Source organism: Nanorana parkeri, unplaced genomic scaffold (assembly GCF_000935625.1).
Source record: "Nanorana parkeri isolate BGI_ZX_2015 unplaced genomic scaffold, ASM93562v1 scaffold275, whole genome shotgun sequence".
NCBI lineage: Eukaryota > Metazoa > Chordata > Amphibia > Anura > Dicroglossidae > Nanorana > Nanorana parkeri.
In genome coordinates this window covers 575,890-598,805 of record NW_017306543.1, presented here as the reverse complement: position 1 = coordinate 598,805, position 22,916 = coordinate 575,890, and the positions used below count along the sequence as shown (strand labels likewise).

General features: G+C 40.1%; 1 protein-coding gene across 2 annotated transcripts in view; it reads right to left on the bottom strand.

Moving 5' to 3' along the window:
- Positions 1-5,198: 5,198 nt before the first annotated feature.
- Positions 5,199-22,916, bottom strand: part of RSPO1 (R-spondin 1) — a 113,672-nt gene continuing 95,954 nt past the window's right edge. The window contains exons 3-7 of one of the 2 annotated variants that reach the window (XM_018557233.1): positions 18,307-18,498; positions 17,569-17,715; positions 14,334-14,522; positions 8,550-8,555; positions 5,199-6,106 (exon numbers count right to left, since the gene is read on the bottom strand). In XM_018557233.1, coding sequence (XP_018412735.1) covers positions 5,961-6,106; positions 8,550-8,555; positions 14,334-14,522; positions 17,569-17,715; positions 18,307-18,498 — 680 coding nt within the window. In that variant the 3' untranslated portion in view covers positions 5,199-5,960. The remainder of the gene's footprint in view (positions 6,107-8,549; positions 8,556-14,333; positions 14,523-17,568; positions 17,716-18,306; positions 18,499-22,916) is intronic. The other variant, XM_018557232.1, reaches the window with a different exon arrangement.

The window sequence follows — 22,916 nt, the reverse complement described above, 5'->3', positions numbered from 1 at the left end:
AGACGAAATATAGCAAGTAGCATTTTGAGCTATGGCAGCCCTGTAATTTTCTCATGAACACTGTATTTTAAGATTTGGGAAACAGGCTCAGCTGTATCAGATTCGGATATCAGAGATGAGCTTTACAAATGGAAAGATGGAACACCTACTGAACATAATCAAATATATGATGGAATTAGCTATGCACCGATACCAAGTACCGTTCTCGGTACAAGTACAACTACAGATACTTTTCGAGCTCCAAGACTAGACTAGAGAAACATTCAAAAGTTAGGAGGCAGCTGTACTTACAGATACAAGTACCATTACATTTTTTGTTTATTGTCATGTGACAGTTTTTCTAAAACAATATCGACTAATGATTTCATGACAGTGGTGGAGCGCCAGAGCTAGGCCCCAACTGCAACCGCTGCAACCCTGGTAGTTCTCATGAAAATGCCAAGTATCGGCACTTGTATCTGAACTGGTATCTGTGCATCCCTAGATGGAATTATATGAATAATTGCATAGTACTAATAGAGTCATGTATTTTCACTTTATTATTTTACAATTGTTTCTGTTGTGCTGCATTAATTACACCAACAGATCCATGTCCATATGAAAAAGTAGCTTTTAAAATACACAAACTGCATGACCCTAACTGATATACTGCATAAGCTATTAGAAGTCTGTTTCATTTTCCTAGAAAGACAGAATTTGTACTGAAAAATGTTAGACTTGAACTGTGTAATCCAAACTGCACAGGAAATAAGTTATCAAAACACTTAATTAGAAGTAAAGTATTGCGTAATGTTTATAAATATATTTGTACATCAGTGAACAACTTTATGCAATCAAGATTGCATAACGTTCACTGATTCATAACTTGGATTTATGAACATGAAAATGTTACTTCTTATTGCAATTTTAGCCTAAACAATTTGAAATATATTTGGCTTGTACAATAAGCGGGAGTCAAACAATTAAATAACTTTACAACCTAAATGAAAAAAGTGGAAGGTTACTTCATTCCTTTCACTGTACACAGCAGCTAGGAACCCATCACTTGGTCTTGCATATATCAGAATATTCCAGGTAAAGCCCAACTCCAACTTGGGCCACCCTTCCATTTTTTACCCTTTAGCACCCCTTTGCCCACTTCCATTTTTCCGGAGGTCTTCAGTCTGGTTGCATGACATCTTGGGTCCTTTTCCTTCTCTTCTTTCTCAGGCAGCATGTGGTTCTTGAATCCCATAGCTCAGGGTAATGACATTGTACCATTCTCTTCCAGCATGTAATCCCAGGGCTGTTTGATGACAGGTTCCCCAAGTGTTGGGTCTTTCATGTCCTGGGCTCACAAGAAGTGGGCTGAATAACACTGAGAGTCATTCTTTCTGAAGGAGGACTAATGCAGAGTAGTGAGTTTGTGGAGGACATTGCTGGAAATAGGGTGGAATTTACCGTGAAAGCTGCATTTGAATTCATACAGGGTAATAGATTTTTAATATTTTGAATGAAGCTGGAGTACAGCTTTTAAGAAGGCCATGCATTTTGGGACTACTGTATGTTTCTAACACCTCAATGTAAAAATAAAAACTCTTTTTTTTCGTGTCAAGGACTATTTCCTATGAGCTTCATAATATTATCATTTCCCTATTTGGTGGATGGTGATATCTCAAAACTATGTGCCACTGCTCTCCTGTACATTGACCCTCATTCAGTACCACAGCAGCTAGTCACTAACAGTAGAGCAGTAACAAGTTAATTACAGCAAACATTGGTTATACAAATACAGCTTTAGTACATCTGTCAGTTCTGTTTAGATGGAACATATAGTTAAAATAATTGACAAAAATGGTTGGTAAAAGCAATGCTGAGGAAATAAGGTGCTAGTAAGTTCATGCTCCTTATGGACTTAAAACAAACCTGTCATTCCTCTTAAACATTTATATACCTTATTAGTTAGCCAGGTAAGCCCTTTTATTTAGTTTCACTTATTATTGGCTTAACCTCTCTAAAGTCTGGACAAAGCACTGCCCAGCTATCTTTTAGTTGTCATTAAAACAGAAGTCTGGGTAAATATAAAAATCCATTTGATACAGTGATTTATTTATTCAAATAATTCAATGTAATTTAACATTCCACACAAATAGAGTGCACAGGGGAGCGCACAAAGCATCGAGGTGCTACTGCTCTTTTATTGCCCAATCACAAGCCCAGGGAGGATAGTTAACTAAGGAAGAACTTCAGAAGCCATTTTGTTCTATGGTCCCAGATTATATGGGTGACTACCATTACCATGAATCACCATGACAGTGAACCACACACTCTGAAAAATAAATTGAGGATCCTGAGGATGGTGTTCATCCCCTTTGAGTGGTGATCTTAAAAAAGCAAAGAAAGATATTATAGTGCACCAATAAAAAGATTTAGAAGACTGCATGAGACATAATAATATCAGACTGCTTTTCAGGATGGGTGAGAGGATGCACAGCCAGAGCAATTCTTAGAACCTTACTCAAAAATAATATTGGTTGATGACACATATCCTCTCGGCTTGTCATCAAATAAGCCCCATACAGTTCCTTTTACGAATGTGTCAGGTTTGGCTTTTTTTTCTCATCTTTTTGTGTGTCATACCATTACAAACAAAATAAATAAACATGAGCATGCCTAAACATTTGTAATTGCAACCATTTTTTGTGCGAAGTGGTGCATTATCTGACAAATGTTTGTAGATTATCATTGCTAAACATTTCTAAAGGTGCCTTTGTTGTTATTTTGAAGATATAGGTAAAGGTCTGCTTTAAGGCCTACAAGTACATCTACATACATACTTCACGTTGGCCTTAAAGCGGACCTTTACCCATATCTTCGAAATAACAACAAAGGCACCTTTAGAAATGTTTAGCAATGATAATCTACAAACAGATACTTCTAGATATTTGCCAGCTTTTTATTCTTTGCATACCTTATGTTTCTTTTCCTCTTCATTCTTCTGACAGTGGCCATTTTTACTAAGGGCAAATTTATCCATCTCCCTTAACTTCTTGGAACTCTAGCACATGTGACTAGAACATGGGTTATGTTATGGGTTATATGTGGCATTATTATATTTGGTAGTTAAAATGTAAAGTGGAAGCATTGAAATTGTTTCTCCTGGTTGTTGCCTCTAAAACCATACTGGGTATCATAAACCTAGCTCCTTTCAAGATGTCAAGGACAGATTAGGGCTGATCATCTCAATGTGCTGCTATAGGATTACATAGACATGCTATATTTTCAGTAACATGCTAATATTATTATGATTGAAGGTCATTTTTGTATACCATGATAGATATAATACATGAACTGTTAGCATTATGAATTCTTGCCACACACCAACATATAAGACGCCTTGGGGATGATTTGTACAAAGCTGAAAAGAAAGATAACTAGAGATGTCAATCAAAACACTCTTAGCTGCACTTATTTGTAATAACCATATGAGAGCGAAAGTCTGTTCTCTTTCTACAGGAACCACCTCAATTTTCTTTATGCAGCTAATGAATATTCAGATCCTATTATAGGAGTCAGGTTTTATTTATCACAGGCCTTTTCAGGAAAATAATGTGAAAAGCACTGATGATCAGGCAAAGTGTAGTAGTCCTTCAACCAGTCAGATTTCAGTTAAGTTATACTGCCCAACATAAGAAAAAGTAAGTTAAATTGCGCTGGATATTGGGCATGGCCTAAAGGAACATGGTTAAATGCAGTCTAAAGCTGGCCATACACCTATAGATTTTCTATAGATTTTTTTTATCAGCCTATGGTCACATGGAAAAAGTACAACAGGTTCCTCCATCTATGCAAAACTGTGTGGATGGAGGAACCTCCCACTGGGCCAAGCTTCAGTATATTGCTCTCACAATACTTGAACAATGCCTGCATCCAATCAGATTTTTCAGGTATTTTGATAGGGGCAGACTAGCAAGATACTGAAGCTTGGCCCAGTGGGAGATTCCTCCATCCACACAGTTTAGCGTAGATGGAGGAATCTGTTGCACTTTTTCCATGTGACCATAGGCTGTTAAAAAAATAATCTATAGAAAATCTATAGATGTATAGCCAGCTTTAGACTGTATTCAGATATGTTCCTTTAGCTTAAGCCTACTCCCAGTACAAACTTCATACATATGCCACAGTACTTGTATCCATGAAACACTCAATATCTACTGTACCACAAGTGAGAGTTTCACAGACAGACCTAAATCTAAAATATCATCCTTAATAAATAACACAGAATATGGACAAAGAGTTTTGTCTTTTTATGAGCCTACCTTAAAAAAGAACTTCATTTAAATACTGAAAATCTATTTAGCAACCGGCAACTGTTGAGATAATGAACACTTTGGTCAGGAGTCTGTAATGTACAATGGTAAGCACTTTTTTTTTTTATGTACACCACTATCTCATAGTGCCTCGTATATATATTGCTGGTCAGCAGGAGGAAAAGAAAGCTGGTGTCTGGGCTCAATGGAAGGAAAAAATGGCCGGTGTTGATAGTCAGCAGGAGAAAAAATGCCCAGTGTTGGTGGTCAGGGGTGGGGGGAATGCCCAGTATGTGTAGTCAGTGGGAGGAAAAAAAGTCAGTGTTGGTGGTTAATGGGGGGAAGAAAATGCTTGGTGTTGGAGGTCAACAGAAGAAAAAAATGCTAAAAAGTTGGTGGAAAAGGGGGCACTGGTGCTCTGTTGGGGAGAAAGCAGTGTGAATCTGTGAGGGAAAACGGTGGGGGTTAATATTCTGGTGCATTGTTGGTAAGTGATACATTTAGCCTTCAGAGAGTCTAAGGGTGACAAAGACATGTCAAAAGGTGTAATTATGAAAAACAGACTGACTAAGCCTTGTGAAACACTTTGATGGGAAAACGTAACTATTAGCTGCATTTTGAAAGTACTCATACTTATTTCATTTGGTAATGATCTTATTGTCTAGACAACAATTTCATAGCACAATTGTTAAATAAATTGTAGCCATTTTAATTTTTTGTCACTCATATGATCATTTTCTTATGTTATCATTTAATTACCTTCTTTTTATAACAATAAAACACTTACAAATCCATTGGAAAATAAAACTTCTTTAGTACATTACAACTGTCCTGTTCTCAGTGATACATCATTTTATTGCCCTCCTTTAGAAGGTTCTTTATTTTCTTACATTTTAAAATAGGTTTTGCTTTTTAAGTAGTTTCATGGTGATGACACCAACATGTTTTCACAAAAATTGAACATATATTCTCCAAAGATTAAGTCATACATACATTTGAAAACACAGACTTAGAGGAAAAAGGGGACATTGGGGAGTTCTCTAGGCAACACGAAAACCCACATTTCGTTAGCATTCCTAAAAAAACATTTCCAGCCTTTGTAACTTCTACTGAAGTTGAAATATGCTCAGCATCACCTCAAAGGTGTCCACGCTGGGTATAACTACAATACCATGCTTATTCTTTATTGTTCATTAGGTACCTCTGTTTTCCATGGCTTCACTACATTGGAAGTCTTCGGCAAAATAGTCCCCACTATTATGTTTAACCAATAAGAGTTTTGCATTCACCGATTGTGTAGGTGCTTAAGTTGTAGCAGTGCTCCAGTTCGAGAAAGCGTCTTACATACATAGCAGCATTAATCTCTTGTTGTGGCTTTTCCTAAAGTGGCAGCTACTTTGCTGGGAGGAAAGGAGTAATAGGAATGGAAATCACTCACTTTTCTTTTTCTTTTCAGTTTCTTTCCTGTTATCTCCTTCATTCACCATGGCTTCACTGCGTTATAAGTACTAGGCAAAATAGTCTCAACTTGATGGCAGTAAACTCATTCTTATATCTAGGAGTTTTTCACTCGCCAAATGTGTAGGTGCTTAAGTTGTAGCAGTGCTCCAGTTTGAGCAAGCATCTTACATACATAGCAGCATTAATCACTTGTTGTGGTTCTTCCTATAGCTACTTTGCTGGGAGAGAAGGAGTGATGGGCATGGAAGTCACTCGTTGTTGATTTTTCCTTTTTTTGTTTCCACTTTCTTCCTTGTTACGATTTCTGTTCTTTTTTTCTTTTCCTTGGTTTTCTTTCTTGGGTTTTCCTGTAACTACTGCAAAAAGTAAATAGGTATTGCATCAGGATTTGTGTATATAAACATACAAGTGTACAGTTATAATATGACATTGAAGCTGAACTGTAGCCCTGTGATGCAGGTAGAATATAATTTTTTCTGAAACACTCATCCCCATTTTACTTTGTTACCTTTTACTAGCTTCAGTTGCTTTTTGAAAAGACCCTGCCACCAACTTAAAATAAATGCACAGAAAAAGTATTTTAAATGCTTACTTGTAGTGTTTTTTTCTTTCTATAAATTATTTTTTATTCATTTGCAATATGCCTTTGAACTTGCTACAAAATCTAGGGATAGTCAATTCCCTAGCACAGCCCTCTGCCTCCTTGCCCATCATAGCCCTCTACTCTTTTCAGAGTGTCTAATTACTCTCTGTGCTGGCCCAGATCTTTCGATTCTCCTTATATAATTTTTTATGTAGCTGCCGGGGAGGAACGAAAGGGAATACTCTAGAGTGTCAATTGAGTGACAGCTCTGAGACTGCTAGGGCTGCTCACATCAGATCCAAAGTGATGGTGCCCAACAGCAGTCTCAGGGCTTTTGGCCTAGCTCCTATGGTAACAGTCTTGTGCCTTCCCTCAGTGGACTGGCCAGCCATAGTATCATAAAACCATACAAGGCTCACTGATGCTGAAAAATGCAGTCTTCCCTGTTTGTATGTTTAGACCTTAAAATGCAAAATTTCTTCCAACTTGTGATAGCTAGACATGTAAGCCAGCAAAAAGTTTTCTCGTTTTTCGGGTTGTGTGTCTGAAAGTCAATTCGTTTCGGGATTCTGATTTGGACGAATTTGAAATTTGTGTTAATTTTGGAGAATTTAAATGATATTTACGAACATGGTGTTGTGTGTTTATTTACAATGTAATGCTTATTTGGTGAATGAGTAGGGGTAACAACTACCCCTTACTCATTCAAGAGTGGAGAAGGCTGTATCTGGGTGCCCCTTTATGAAAGGGGGCACTCAGATACAGATAAGCCCCCCTGCCTGCAGACCCCCACAACTACCCGCTTAGGGTTGTGGGAAAGAGGTCCTTGTCCTCATCGATATGGGCACAGGGTGCTTTGCCAGAGTGTCCCCACCTAAAATTCCTAAAATTCCTACCAGACCTAAAGGGTCTGGAATGAATTGGGGAGGGGAGTCCACGCTATTTTTTTAAAGTTTATATAATGTTTAACCACAAAAGTTAATTCTGAATGACATTCTGAAAATATTTCGGATGCATCCCAATTTCGTTATTGGAAAATTTGAATATTCAAATTCATTATTTCTGTTGTGCGGAAATTCAAATGCATCCCAATGTCCAAATTTGCTGATATTTGTCCGCATTTCAATTCCGAACAAAATGAATTACACATGTCTAATGATAGCTGTTTGGTTTTATGTGTACAATACTAAAGTAGGTGAGCTGTAAGTACCCAGTAAACTGTTCCATCGACATAATTCCACATACAGTGAAGGGATAGAAACAATAATTACACCAGATGTTCAAAAGTGATTCAACTGAGGGTTGGGCAATACAAGAAACAGAGCGCTACAAAACAGAAAAAAACTAAGGGCAGCTTGCAGCTCGAAGAGCTGCCAAAGCTGGCGTACTGGCAAACTGGCCTGAATATTCAATTTGTAAAACTTAAAGAACATATAATCAGAGGACCAGGTAGGGTTGCCACCTGTCCAGGATTCACACGGACAGTCCGGGTTTTGAATGCTGTGTTCGGGTTTCATGGCAGCAGAAACCCAGACGCAAGATGTCAGGCAGACTGGGGCAACCAAAATTAAGATTGGGGCTACTGGCCCCCCACTAAAAACAGTCTCAACTGTGATATTTACATAAGAATGGGTGGTGCTAGTTACATATGAATAAGCCATGACTCATTCTCCCCAAAAAAATGTCCGCTCGTCGCTAGAGTGTTCGGGTTTCACTTGAAAAAGGTGGCAACCCTAGGACCAGGTGGCAGCCTTGCATATCTGGGAAACAGTTGCCTGATGCCTACAAAACTAAGGGGCACTCACTAACCTTGTAAAATGTTCCTTGACAGAAAAAGGTTTTATATTTAAGACCATAAACTTGAGTAATGATCTGTCTGAGCCACCGAGAAATGGTGGAACAAAAAGCTGGCTCCCTTTTATGGGGACCACGAGGAATAGAAAGAGAGTACTCTATTTAATAAAAGAAGTGGCTGAGAGGTAAATGTGCACAGCATGAAATACATGCAGGCAGTGAAGGGAAACGTCCTGCCTGCCAGTGTTAGTTGTATTCTCCCTCCTCCGGCCTCTTCCCCTTTCCATTCACATAAACATGTACTCTCATCCAACCCAAGAGTACAGGTTTATGGATTATTTTGCAGGACATTAAAGACTCTTTAGTCCATGGGGGATAGGAACGTACCCTTTCTAGAAAAACAAAACTACCATTCCGTCTACACTCTCCTAAAAATCAGCGAGTACCAACAGAGTCCATGATTATCTCTTCAAGCACCAGTAATGATTTGTTTTCCAGGCAATATTTTTCAAACTGAGCAGGATATACAGGGGCAATGACACAGTACTGTGTCCGAAAGAGCTTACAACCTAAAGAAAACGTTGGTTCTAATATATATTAAAACACAAAGAGGGGAATTTATCAAAACTGGAGCAGACAAAATCTGGAGCAGTTGCCTAGAGCAACCAATCAGCTCCTCTCTTCAGTTTGTTCACTTAAGATTTGAAAATGAAAGAGAGAAGCTGATTGGTCGCCATGCAGAGCTGCTCCAGATTTTGTCCGCTCCAGTTTTAATAAATTCCACCTAAAGTGTTCAAAGGGAAGTGACACTTTATTAATATCATGCAGTTAGCAGCACATGGGATGTACAGCCATGGTGCTAGATTCGTAACAGCCATATATACAGGTGTTCACAGTGGGTAATTGGTCACCAAGCATCTTTTGCACTACTTTGCATGTGTGTGTGTCATAAATGCTCTTCACTCTGGCTTTATTAAATTGTGTTTGTGACCACTGGCCTTACCACATTAAATTACAGTAGCCTGGAATGTAAACCCAGCCACAGCCATTGCATGAGTTTCTATTATCCTTTTTATACAGAGCATTCTGCTTAGTAAATTATATCCGTACCATACCAGAGTCTTACGGGAAAAGTATCCCTTCAGTTCCTTAAATGGCATTGGCTCAGGGGCCCCATGGGGATCCAATTGCATAACAATTCTTTTATTTATGTCCCATGTAAGTAGATGCTGTTAAGAACGATCTTTTTTATACCTTCCATAAAACAGACCCAGCAAATTCTAGTTTATGTAACACATTAGTTGCTGGGAAGCTTAGACTTATGTTTTAATAAAGGAGAACTCTTTCCTGCACATGAACACAGACTGCTATCGTTCAACCTAACATTAAAATAGAGTTCAGATCTGTGCCACCCAACAGAAACTCATCTTCACTGTTTTCAGTGGCAGAGTTGGATTGAAGCAACTTTGTCATTAGATTAAAAAACGTAAAAAGAAAGGCCTCCCTGTAACGAAAATAATTAATACCTATACTAACAATTTTCACTTTTCTGAAAAACTAAGTTTGCGGAAGAATCTTTTGGATCTGTCACACCTCGGGGTGTGTTGGGTTTCTGGTTCCTCTGCTGCCCTCTGTGGTTCCTATCACTGCTTCTACCTCACTTCTGTTTCTTGTAGCACAGTAGGGACCAGCAGAAGAAACTACAGCACAAAGAGGAGCACCGGAAATGCAACACTCCCAAAATCTTACTAAAAAAATAAAACAAATGAAAAGAGCACCATGAAATATCATCAGTAAAACTTTGTTAAATAAAAGTGACAAGTACTCACAAGTGATCTTGATAACAATGCTTGTCACATAAAAACCGTACAGAGATAATAACTGACTCAAATGTCTGTAAGTGGGAGCTTTCCTGTTGCCTGCCCCACATAGTAACTGTTAGCTGCTATCTTCAGCCTGGGTCCTAGATGACACAATTTTAAGGATGGGCCCATTCGAGGGCTCAGCATTTCCTAAGAAGCATGTTATATTGATGCTCGAGTACAAGATTCTTCACAGAACGTGGGTGTTGAGAAGGAGCAGGCATATCATAGATAGATTTGTTTCTGCAGTTTTTCTCCCTCTGTTGATGTTTTGCAGCTCTAAAACTTGAGGTTTTGTTTTGGAGATAGCATCCGGGGGTCCAGCCAAGTTTGTACGGGAAGAATGTAAGCTGGCCCCTTTTAATTAATGCCCTTTTAACAAATGATACGTTATCAGACTAAACCAGAGTCTAGAAGTTCACTCCAGAGAAATTCCTGGAGTGGAAAGGTATCGTAAACAGAAGTCCACTTTTGTAAGCTAAGCCACTAAGACGCCTGTGGCACAGTATGAATTCACTTGAGCCTACAAAGTAGAGGGCAGACAGCTGCACGCACTGCACTTTTATCATCACTCTTGGCCCCTACAGAATGCTATGGGAATCTAACACATCTTAGCGGTGAAACTTTCATTGCGGCTGCATATTTTGATTGAGTTTGGTACAACAAATCTAATAGCCAATCAGAAAATAACATTCTCTGCCAGCTTTGCTGTCTGGAGGATTCCCAAGTTTCAGTGGCTACAATTTTAAATAATCTAAACATATCAGGGGTGAATAAGAACATGAAAGTCTTATTTTTTTTCTAATCTGGTTTACAGTAATACTTTTTTTTTTCCACTTGAAAGACTTTGCATTCCTACTTGTAAACAAAGGTCAGATTGTATAAGGCATAAATGTGAATAATTATCTATTTCATGCCTACTAACATTTCACACTGAACAGACGACATCTGAGATTTGAGTAAAAGCGCTTTGACATCTGTTCCAAGAACATTTACTAAACTACAAACACATTTCCTGAAAGAAAAAATAACATAAAAGCACATCCCATGCACTCATTACTTCAGTTTTTCATACAGGGGCTGCTGTAGTGCACCAGTCCACCTCAGTCTCTTTTCTTGGATATCTGCGGATCTGAGAACCCCTGCTTCTGGTTCTGGAGAACTATTCCCAAACCCATTTTTGCATCCTCCTTGCTGTCACCTCTACGCAGAACTGCACTACTACTACTACTACTATAAAGAGAGCCTTGTTTAAAAAAAAAATGTTATGACTATGATGTTCTCTCATCCACCAATCAGATCAAACCTGTTTTGGAAGTATAAGGGCTCCAGCACAGCTGCTGCCCATAATTAGGAGCAACTGCAGGCATATTTGCTTACAGTGTAAAATACACCTGTATTTGTAGACCTCATGTGCCACAGCTCCTGCCTTTTTCTGTCCATATGAATGTATGCACATAAAACTCTGCCTTGGTGTGGACTGTAAATGCTGGTACCGGGGTCCAGCGCTCTCTTTCGACTTCCAAGTAATAAAAACTAACAGTGGGTCTAACCCTTCCCCACTCTATCCAAATCTAAAGAAAAAAAGTTTTGTGTATATGTACACTTCAAAGCCATAGTTCTCAACTGGTGGGTTCAGTGGGTCACCGCATGCCTTCCACCGTGCTAGGTGAGAGGCTCCTGAGCCTCCCCCTAGTGCAGCACTGTCAGTTTTCACGCAGAGTGGCCATTAAAATATGTTGCCCGGCGCCGAGCTTACAGGTCCCTCACGTGTCCTGTAGAGGTACCTGGACCAGAGTGACGTCATATTTTGGCGCACAAGGGAGCTGTACAAGCAATGCACATATGGATGGAGCTCTGTCAAAGCACAGCAGCCCACACTGGACTCCAGGCTGAGGATCCACTCCAGTTCTCCTAAGGTAGGGAGACTGGGTGGATCTTATTTTTTTTTAAATAACATTTTTTTTGCGAGTGTGTATGTGTGTATAAGAATGTCTGCGAGTGTGTGAGATTGTGTCTGTGGTTGTCTCTCAGTGTTTTTGAGGGCCATTTCCCAGTGCAGTGCGCTAATCGCACAGTCCTGTGTGATTAACACACCTACCACACATTCTGTGGTGGGAGGTTGCTCTGTGTCCCAGCGGGGAGGAGAGAAAGTGACAGCCGGTCGAGCGCTGCGGGAGGAGAGTGCTGTGTTTGTGGTTTTTTTTTGGGGGGGGGGGGGCCCAAAATAATCTTGCACCAGGGCCCTTTGTTCCTTAGCTCCGCCACTGCTCCCACCCACAGCTCAGTCACCCGCATCGGAAAGCGCAGTACCGTAATGCAGTGCGTACCAGTGTGGTGCAACTTGGGTCGAGACTTAATGATCAAGGACAAATGTGGGTCCTGAGGTTACACAGGTTGAGAACCGCTGCTTTAAAGGATATGTGCACTTTAAAACAAAGTGCACCTACCCTTTTAACCCCTTTAAGATTAAATCACCAATCCCTCACTCCCCTGCACAGATGCATATTACCAAATTCTAATGGGCCCAGCCTCCATTGTTTGTTTACATCCTGTCACTGATATCTACTTCTCTTGGCCGCACCTGCAGATCTACCACCATCTCCTGGTTGGAAGACAAGTCCCATAGAAGTCAATGGGGATGTACTGTGCAGACAAGGCCAGAAGAGGGAGAAGTCCACCGCAGGGATATACAAAAAAAACGGAGGCTGGGCCCGTCTGAACTTGTAAGGAACGATCTATGCAGGGAGAGGGTGGGATCGATTAGATTTGTTTTAAAGAGGACTTACCCTTTAAGCCATTTTTCTATCTATAACAATCTTTAACCTTATGTTGTTGCTTTTCAGCCAGCATTCTAAATATACCAGGCACTGTCCTGATCTATGTAACAGTTCCCTTGGGTTGTAGTGGTGATTCTGACACTTCTGGTCCCACCATGGTTTAGCGCCTAAAAGGTGTGCCCATTCCTCCCCCAATTGACCCCATATTAACTCCCCATGGCACGCCTATTGAATGTTTTCCAAAAAAAGCTCTCCTCCCAGTGTCTTGTAACTAAAGCACATTTTACAAACATGAGCCTTTGCAGCAATTCCTCCCTTAAAACAGCAGTGACATATGATGGTTGACAGCTTAGGTTCACCTTCTCAGTGCTGTGCTATGTTCACTGATATTGTAAGTTGTTTAGAAGCTGAGTAGGTCATATTTGGCAATGGGTTGTGTAAACATAGGCAAAGAGTTGTTTTAGGGCCCATTCACACCAGCAGCTGCGCTACAATGCACAGCTGCTGGTGTGCATTGCCCGCCACGCTACTGGTGCACCGATCCCTCCAGATCTCCCTGTTTACTTTTTTGAAATGTCACAAGTTACATTTCATTAGGTTCTATGGGTACAGCATGTTGTGAGGCGGTTGTACCACCCTTTAACAGGCAACTTTGAGCTACTTCTCATAATTCTATTATATAATCTACCGATGTTGACACTGCCTTAGAATCCCAATGACATGGCATAAATTGACAGCAAGATGTTTTAATATTTATTCTATCTCTGTTTCATACTTTCAGATTGCTGATATATGAATATTGCATAATCAAGTGGACTGGGGCCAGAATGTGGGATGTTTTGTATCCTGCAGTTTGTTTTCTCTAAGTGGATATTACTTAATTCATGCAGGATGTGTTTCAACAGGAATAGATGAACAGTTATAGGGTTTTTTTTTGCTCTTTATGTCTCATTGGAGGATTTCCCTTCACTTATTGTCCTGTAGACACATCAGGAAATCTTTCCAAAATGAGGCAAATGCACTCTTAGACAGTTGTCACTGAAACAATTGCCCCCATTGGAAGTTTTCCCCCCTTTATTCCTGTTCTGGTGACAAGTCCACATTTTGGATTTTTCTTCACTTTCAGTCCCAGTGACAGTGGTCACCAGGACTAATAGATACAGTAATTCAAATGTGAAGCCCTCAGTACTCTATCCAAACAAAAGTATGGACTTTCATACATTATTGATATTTAAAATAGTATAGTATTTTTGGTATTTGACCTTCATCCCCCTTGATTAAAAAATCTGCCCTTCCAAACAGCTATTCACTATAATGACGGTTGCTTGCAATTGATGTAGTGTTTGATTTACTGCCTGTGCACCTTTTGATAGAAAATGGAAATGATATAAGATCAGTAACACGAGATTTACAGTTTGTAATCAGCATACATTTGCACATACAGTACACAGCAATGCTCCATCTGTGTGGTCAGCAGGGAAGACATAAAACATTCAGAGTTAATAGAAGACCTCTAACAGAGAGCATTTGTGCACTTTGATTTTTAATGAGATCATCTACCAACCTTTTGGACAGGGGGTTTGGAGCATTGTGCATTTCCTCCTTTCTTTATTGACAGGGCACAGGGATGCTTCCCCCAGTGGTGCTATTAGAACTTTCCGACTTCTCGTTTGTGTGCCTTTCTTTTTCCAGCACTGTTTTGCCGGACGAAAACATTGACTCCAAGATCCCCACTCACTCATTTCACATTGTTCTGAAACACAACAAACAGGAAACTACATTTATATCTTATGAAACTGCACTTAAGAATTTACATAAAATTATATAATATCTTTTAGTATAATACAGTATATCATATAAAATAAATGTATAAAACTGGCATTTTTCTTGTACTGAAGTCAGCAAAAGAGTAAATTGGGCCAAGGGAAAATGTGGACCTTAATATGGACCTATCAGCATTGTTCCTGGATAAATTCCTGACATGTCAAAATAAACAGCGGGTGTATAATGCTACAAAAACATGTACCTTTTATAACTATAAACAGCTCTAAGCCTTCATTCACAACTAGTGTTTTGTAGCGCTTTTTCTGTCCTAAAAAATGCTCAAAAAGATAAACACCCATAACAAAATCACATTCACTTCTATGGACATGTTCACATCTGGGCATTTTGTCACTTGCAGCAAAATTCCAGTTGCTGGAAAAAAGTACATGATCTTCTTTTTGGCAGATTAGGCACTTCTTGGCCCCATAGGCTTAAAAATGCTTGTTTGTTGCATTTTTGTGTGCTTTTACCCATTTACATCAATGCATTACAATCTGCTCGCAAAAACGTGTGACTTAATATATGTGCACAAAATGTGCAAAACCGTGCGGCGAAAACACACATAGAAATGAGTGAAAATGCTGTTGCAGCTTAAAACCTATCAAAGTGAGCATGCCTAGGTTGGCAGGAGGAATTGGAGAGAGCCAAGTAATTAGTCTTCTGCTGCAGGCAGAAGGAAGCATTTGCTTAGTCTACTCCCCCTAATCATCTCTCAGGCTGGAACATTGTATCCTTATAACAAGAGACAGGATAAGAGATAGCAGTAGGGGGCTGGTTTATGTGACACATTTGTACACACAGGGCATACAATTATGGCTCTAGGATTGATATGATTGTGACTTTTAGGGGAAGGGCTGTGTGCGTTTTCACCAGGGCTGTGTGCAGTCTCACCAGAGATGTGCAGGGTGTTACCAGGGCTGTGTGGTATCACCAGGGCTGTGCGTGTTCTCACCAGGGCTGTGCGGTCTCACCAGGGTTGTGCAGGTCACACCGGGGCTGTGCAGTGTCACCAGGGCTGTGTGTGGGTTTCACCTTGGCAGTGTGGTCTCAATAGGGCTGCATGCAGTCTCATCAGGGCTGTGTGCGGGTCTCACCAGGCAGCATGCAATCTCACCAGGGCTGAGTGCAGCATCTCACCAGGTCTGGGTGTGTGTCTCACCAGGGCTGTGTGTGGTCTCACCAGGGCTGTACGGTCTCACCAGGGCTGTACGGTCTCACCAGGGCAGTGTGCGGTCTCACCAGGGCTTGGTGCAGGTCTCCCCAGTGTTGTGCGGGCAGTGGGCTCTCATGTGCGGCCGGGTCCAGGCTCTCATGTGCGGCCGAGTGCAGGAAGGAGGAGGAAAAGATGTGCGGACCAGCGCTGTGTAAACAGTTGCCTTGAGGTCCCCAGCAAGCGCGGCTGACTCTATTTGAAAATGGAAAGCGCTGGTATCAACCTTAGTATCAGTGCATTTTCCCAGTATCAGCACCGATACCAATACTGGTATCGGTATTTATTACTTCCCATGTGCCCCTTTTTTGGCAACAGGTCAAAATTAATTTGTTCTATTAAAAAAAGTACACACTGAAAAATCTGTTCACTCTTGAGCTTGAGCATCTACAAGCATGTTGAAAGAGTTTTTCATGCTTGAAAATGCACAATCAAGCTCCAAAAAAGCTCCTGGACTTCTTTGCTGCGACAAGCAGCAGGAGAGTGCTCAAGTGTCAACTGCCCCATAGTATACAGTGGGCATCCTCATGTTGAGAATTGAAGCACTTCTAGCAGAGCAAATTGCTCAGATGTGAACCAGGGTTTAGTGCAAACAATTTCTGCAAACACATTTGTTAAATATTGATCAGCTCCAGCCTGACTTCCAAAAGAAATGTCACTGTACCATAACAGAACAATAACACCAGTTGCTGAACACTTTTCCATTTCAATTGTATTTCAAAAAGACATTTTTAGAAACCCTGCATCATGTGCCACCACCATAAAGGTATGTGGACCTTCTCTGTCTAATCTGGGGCACCTGTATAATTTACCTGTTTATTATTTTAATAATCCATATAATTTTTTCCTACTTTCCAACTCAGGAAAAAAAAAGTATATAGCGATGAGACTCCAAGACCAGGGAATCAGGAGTCCCTAAACTCAAAGCACAGTATCTGCTATTACAAGGTTAACACGTGAATAGAATGACCTTTGATCCCTGTTATCTGACCAGACCCAGCAGGAGCTGAAATGGAATGGAAATGGAATGAAGGTACACAATACTACACAGCAAAGCCAGGCTGTTTGTCATGGACTAATATTCTCTCTTCTGCTTGGAATAGTTACTTACTTCTTCAGGTACCCAAAGCTAATACGTTTCTCTTTTAAACCTTTTTTTCTTGATTTACATTATTGCTTTCTTTTTTTTTTCTGCTTTCATTGAACTTGGCCACAAATGCAAGGTTAGAATTAATACTGTATATTACAAGTGTCAGGGCCAGCAATAACATCCCCCAGAAATAACCTCTAGTATGTTTAGGGGCAGCAATGATAAGCCCCAGCAAGTGTCATGAGGAGCAATGATAATCCCTAGCAATAACTCCCAGTAAGTGCCAGGGTCAGAAACACTAACCCCCAGAAATAACCCCCAGCAAGTGCCAGAGCAAGCAATAGCCCCTAAGCAGCACAATAGCTCCCAGCAATACCCCCAGCCAGCACAATAACTCCCAGTCATTACAATAACTTCTATTCAGCACAGAAACTTCCAGTTAGCACAATAACCTCCAGTCAGCACAATTACTTTATCTCCCAGTGGGACCAGAACAAGAAATACAAGTCACCAATAAAAGCAATACAAATCTGATATAGGTTATAAGTCTGCCCAGTCAAAGCAAAGCTAATTTGCATGCATTAGGCTTTAAGACAGGCCTGCCTTATATAAATCTAATGTAAGGTGATGACATTTAGCTAATTTCATACACTTTTCATAAAGGTGAACACTTACCGGAGCTGCATTCCATGGTGCCATTTGCTGCAATAAATCCCTCTGGACAAGTGGAATAACAAACTCCTTTATGTAAGTAGAAGCCATCATTACACTTTGTGCAAAAATTCCTGCTGAAACAGTTCTCACAGTTTGTCACTCTACATTCTGGAGAATAAAAAAAAAAGAAAAATATCTGTTTTAAAGGTGTCATGTACTGTATACTATGCTATAAATTCTAATAAAAAAACGTGTGACTGAGGTCAAGTTATATAGCCATAGCAATAAAAATGTAAGTGCAATATATAACAAAATGTATTATATTGCAGCTTATCCATCCTTAGATGTGATGGTTGCATTAGTTTCTTTTTTTAGGCTTTTGTTAATTTTCAGCTGATAACACTTCCAATTCTGGAAGTAGCAAAACTCACTTATACTACTGTATCCGTGGAGAAGCAGTGTTATCACCCTAGACTGCTTGTTCCAGATTTGGAGTATAGAACACCTACTCCTTTCCCCGTTTTAATAAGCAGGGTTCTGTAGTTCAGAGATAATAAGTTGGCAGGACTGGTACAACTGCTTCAGATTTTAGTGCAGCAGAGGCACAGGAATTTAGAAGATCATTGGATTTCTGTGCTAAAAAGTATCCCTTTCTTATCATGTAGGATAATACTATTATTCAGAAAGTGTCATGCCGGAAGCCCCAATTACTCTAATGGATAGGTTTGTAGAATGCATATAACATGTAGGTAGACTTACTTGTGCACTTGTTTATCTCCCGACTACGATCACCATAATATCCTGGAGGACAGGACTGCAAGCAGACTCCTATCTGTCGAATATCATTCCTTTCCAAAAGTATGAAAAGCCTTGGTAAGCACTTAATACAGCCGTTTACCTCTGAACATGCTTCACAACCTTTGCCACAGCCTTGGCTCACCTCTGTACTTCCTGTAAATAAACAGCAGTTTGGGAAAACAATTTATTAACAAATAATTTAATACTTTAGAAAAAAATACAAATTTCCTCACATCCGAACTCGAACTGGTCCAGCTGAAAGATGTATTATCTATTTTTAAACGCTCCGCATGGTACCTCTTAGCCAAGTCTGAGGGCTCCCTGGGCAAACTTGATGTAATATGACTCCACACACACGAAAACCACCTTTAGGACCTCCTAGATGGCGACTTTTACAAAATATTACTCTTTATTATGCCCTTTCACTTTACATCTACTCCGTTATCTTTTCCAATCCATAAGTCCCATGCAGTTACTGCAGAACACCCCAAATCAACTCCTTCCCAATGTTCTTCACATTATGACCCATATAGTTGTTTACATTTAGTTTGTTACCCCTTGTTCTTTGGGAACTACTACGATTCTCACACAACTTGAAAAAGAGATCATGCCTTTATGTTGTTTGTATTAAAGAAACTTTTGATGCCTTTCAGATGCCTTGCAATATTACTACAGATCTGCTGCAGAGCACATATTCATAAGATTGTTTGATATTACAGTAATGTCAATGTATCAATGTTTTTTTACATAGTTTTAATGAAAAATAATAATCCTTTCTGGTGGAAAACCCTTTAGTATTCACCTAATCAGTATATTCTTTGTTGTTTCAAGTGATCATCTTCAGGCAAGGAACATTTGAAACAATTATATCTACGATAATATTTTATTGTAATGTATACAGCATAATTGGGTCTAAAGAAGGCAAAATAACACTAAACATGTAGGATTCCTCATGTTTGTATTTTGTATTGGCCAGGTAACAGTTTTACTTCAACACTCCCCCAAAGTGCACTTAATTTTCTTGATCGGGAAAAAAACAAGCTTACGATCCTTTACTTTTGTAACACTCAACACCACATCACTCTAAATAAACAGAGTGAAATTGTTGCAGCAAATGTAGCTCAAAATGCTAAAAATAAGGCACAGGTACCATATATAATATTAGGTGGTCACCTTTCTTGCTCCTGGGCATTTGCCTGCTGGGTCAGTAATAATAAGAAAAGATGAGTAGGTGGTCCAGAGATACTTCACTATTAAGACATCAATCAGAGCAGGACCCACAGTCAATGATACATGCTGGGCATTATATACCGTAGCTCTCTGCTCCCCATTCAGACTTGCTGTCACAGCTTCTGACAGAGGTATGCCTTGAAAAAACAACTTCCTTTTCAGCTTAGAGATGTCATGATTGCATAAACCACAAAGGAAGCTAATATTAGAAGATGTGAAAAGATGTGTCACAATAAACCATGCGATTTAGGAACACCTACCTTTCACCATGCCACCAATCATTTTGGCACAATAGCACACTTTGCATACTACACTTTCTTTTAGCATGCAGAAATCTGTCCCTACCACAAAAGGGCTAGTTGGTTGTGTCTGCCCCCCAGGCAAACAGTTTCCAGCCATACCCTGCTCACACTGGTTGCACATTACTTAGTATTTCTTTCTGGAATACAGCTGCACACACAAATAATATTTACAGTAGATAATCAGCTGTTACTTAGGTCATAGGATAAGTAAGGAAGGATAATATTTTTTGCTTTAGTAGTTCATACTGTCCGAGTTTTTCTACTCAGTCCTGTACAAATGGTAAAGTCTAAGTTCTGCACACAGAACATTTCCTTTTGGCCCACCATTGCAAAACTCAGACAACAATCACAACACACTGTGCCCCATGATGTCCAGTCCATCAACAGACATTCCAAACTCCAAAGATCAAATTTAGTGCCTACTGATCTCTGACTGTATATGTGGCATTGTTTGGCCAGGTGGGAATTCTGGATTTCCTATTATTGGTGTCATAGGGTCCACATAGGAGGTGAGTGAGTGTAATTTAATGAGCGAGTCCTATGCTCCTAAAAATTAGAGGGAGGCAGAAGGGGAAGACTTTGTGCTGGGTAATAGGAGGGGTATATCCAGGGAAGAGAGGTGAAAGGGTACATGTTTGTGTTAAATATCTAGTCTAGGAGTCTTGTGAAGAGTGTTGCTTTATAATAAAGTTCTATGTGGGGTAAACCCATGCTCCTGTCCTGCTTCTGTTTATGTATGGTGGGATATAAATGTGTGGATGAGTTGGCCCAAATATATTCTAATTAAGAGAATTGTAGTGTACAGTCCAGTCCTACTGTTTGTTGGATAAGTGTCAAAAAAAGGTTTATAGTTGAGGTCAAAGTGGTGTCTGGTTGGGGGAGCAGAAGTACACCCAGATAGCTGAGGGCTTTGAACTGCCAGGAGAAATTAAAATTCTGTTGAAGGTCCAGCTAATTCCTTTTGGATAGACAAATGTTAAGAGTCTCAATCATGAGTGTTGATCTTGAAGTTACTATGGGCACCGAAGCTTGTGAATTACTGTAATAAGACTTGAAAAACAATCTTAGGGTTTCTAATATACAGAAGGAGACCATCAGCATAAAAGCTCATTTTGTATTCCTGATCTCCCACCAACAGTGGGAGATGTTACAGGTTGTTACATATTGTTATGGCCAGGTGTTCCATGGCAAGGATGTATAAGTAGGTGGACAAAGAATAGCCATGACATGTCCCATTGCATATATGTATAGGTTCTGAGAGAATATGCTGTTTATTCTGAACCTTGCTGAGAGTACTTGATAAAGTGTCAGCATTTTTGTCAGGAAACAAGTGGGGTGTTAATTTGTGAAACTGTTGTAATAAAAACAATTCCAGTTGAGGCAATCAAACAATCAAATGTCTTCTTTTCATCTACAGAGAGAAGGCATACTGGCAGGTGTGTGATCTCTTTGCTAAGTCCATTAAGGTTAACGGCTTAGTAACATTGTCCCTTGCTTCTCAGTAAAGAACAAACCCAACCAGATAGAGATGAATCAGGGAGGGGATATGGGTTTTGAGGCATTTAGCAGTAGTTTTTAGCATATATCTTAAGATGAAGATTGATCAAGGAAATGGGTCTGTAGCTGGTGCATGAGAATAGGTCCTTATTTTCTTTAGGCATGATAGATACTGTATGTGAGTATTTTGTGACTGTTTGGAGAAGGGACAGGCTGCAGCAATTCTTCAGAAAGTTGAACGTGATCTTCAGAATCGTTAAGAGATGTAACTGTAACATGTAACTGTTTGCAGAAAGAGCTTGTGAATCCATCTGGGCCAGGGCTTTTGCCTGAAAGCAATGCATAGACCTTTCCTGACGTTTCCTTTGTTGAAAAGGGTGCCGACAATGATTTAATGTCTTAGTTCAGAAGCCTGGGAAAAGCGGTGGATTGAATATATTGTTGAAGAATGGTATGGTCCTTAGCAGGATTAGGAGGAAGAGATGTTATAGGGAAGAGTAATAGTGGTGGAAGGAAGGTGCTATTTTTTCAGAAGAGTGGACCAAACCTTGTTTATTGCATTTGATTTTGGGGATGTGTGTGTACGGGGTTGCTTAGTTTTGATGGAGCTTGCCAACAGCTGATTACTTTATTAAGAAATTAATGGAGAGGTTGCAAGTCAAAGTCTGTATGGCAGGAGTATGATTGGTCTAGGAATGAATGTGATTCCCTTCATATGTTTGCAAGCTCCTAATAAACAAGAATGTAGGGGCACAAATGTACAAGGAACCAATATCCCTTTTCCTGACTGAAAAGGGTGCTACAAGGGTGATGGCTGCGACAGGGATCTCTGTGAGTTGCTGCAACCAACTGAGGTAGATTAGGGTGCTGAACTGAGGTCCACTTAGGCTATTTCTTGGTTCGGGTGCTGGAGCTCCTAAGACACACATCTACCCTGCAGCTTTTGCCAATTTATGCTCACTCACACTGTACTGTTTTATTAAACTGGCAGCTGCGGCTTGCAAGGATAGTTTACCAACAAACCTAGTGTTCAAAAATAGCATTGATTGGTTCCAAATCATTAGTAGAAACTTGAAGATACGCTCTCACAGCTTGAAACATGCACAACTTGCATTGCATGTGCATACCAGCAATTGTGCACTCGTACGTTCAATGGGCTCAATACAGAAGAGCGCCTCACTGCAGTGGTGGAGAGCACAGAAGTGCACATTGGTACAGTTGCAGTGAATACTGAGGTATGTGTCAGCGCTTCTAGAAAAAATGGTACATGCATGAATCTATAACCGGCCTTTATAGCAGGGCGAACATTGGGAAGGCTTACAACAATACAAAACACAAAAATTCCCCAGCCTCAGCCTGCCAGCCAGCCTGCAACCAAACAAGTAGCCCTGTCAACAGTATGCGTTAAAATCAGAGGTTTTAGTTGCACAAACTTTTGGCCAAAAATATGTAGAAGCCACACTGCCGCGCCAAGGCACCTCTGCAAAGTGTGGTCCTAACTCTATGTATCCGAGTCTCCAAGTGTGAGCATATTAAGGAAGT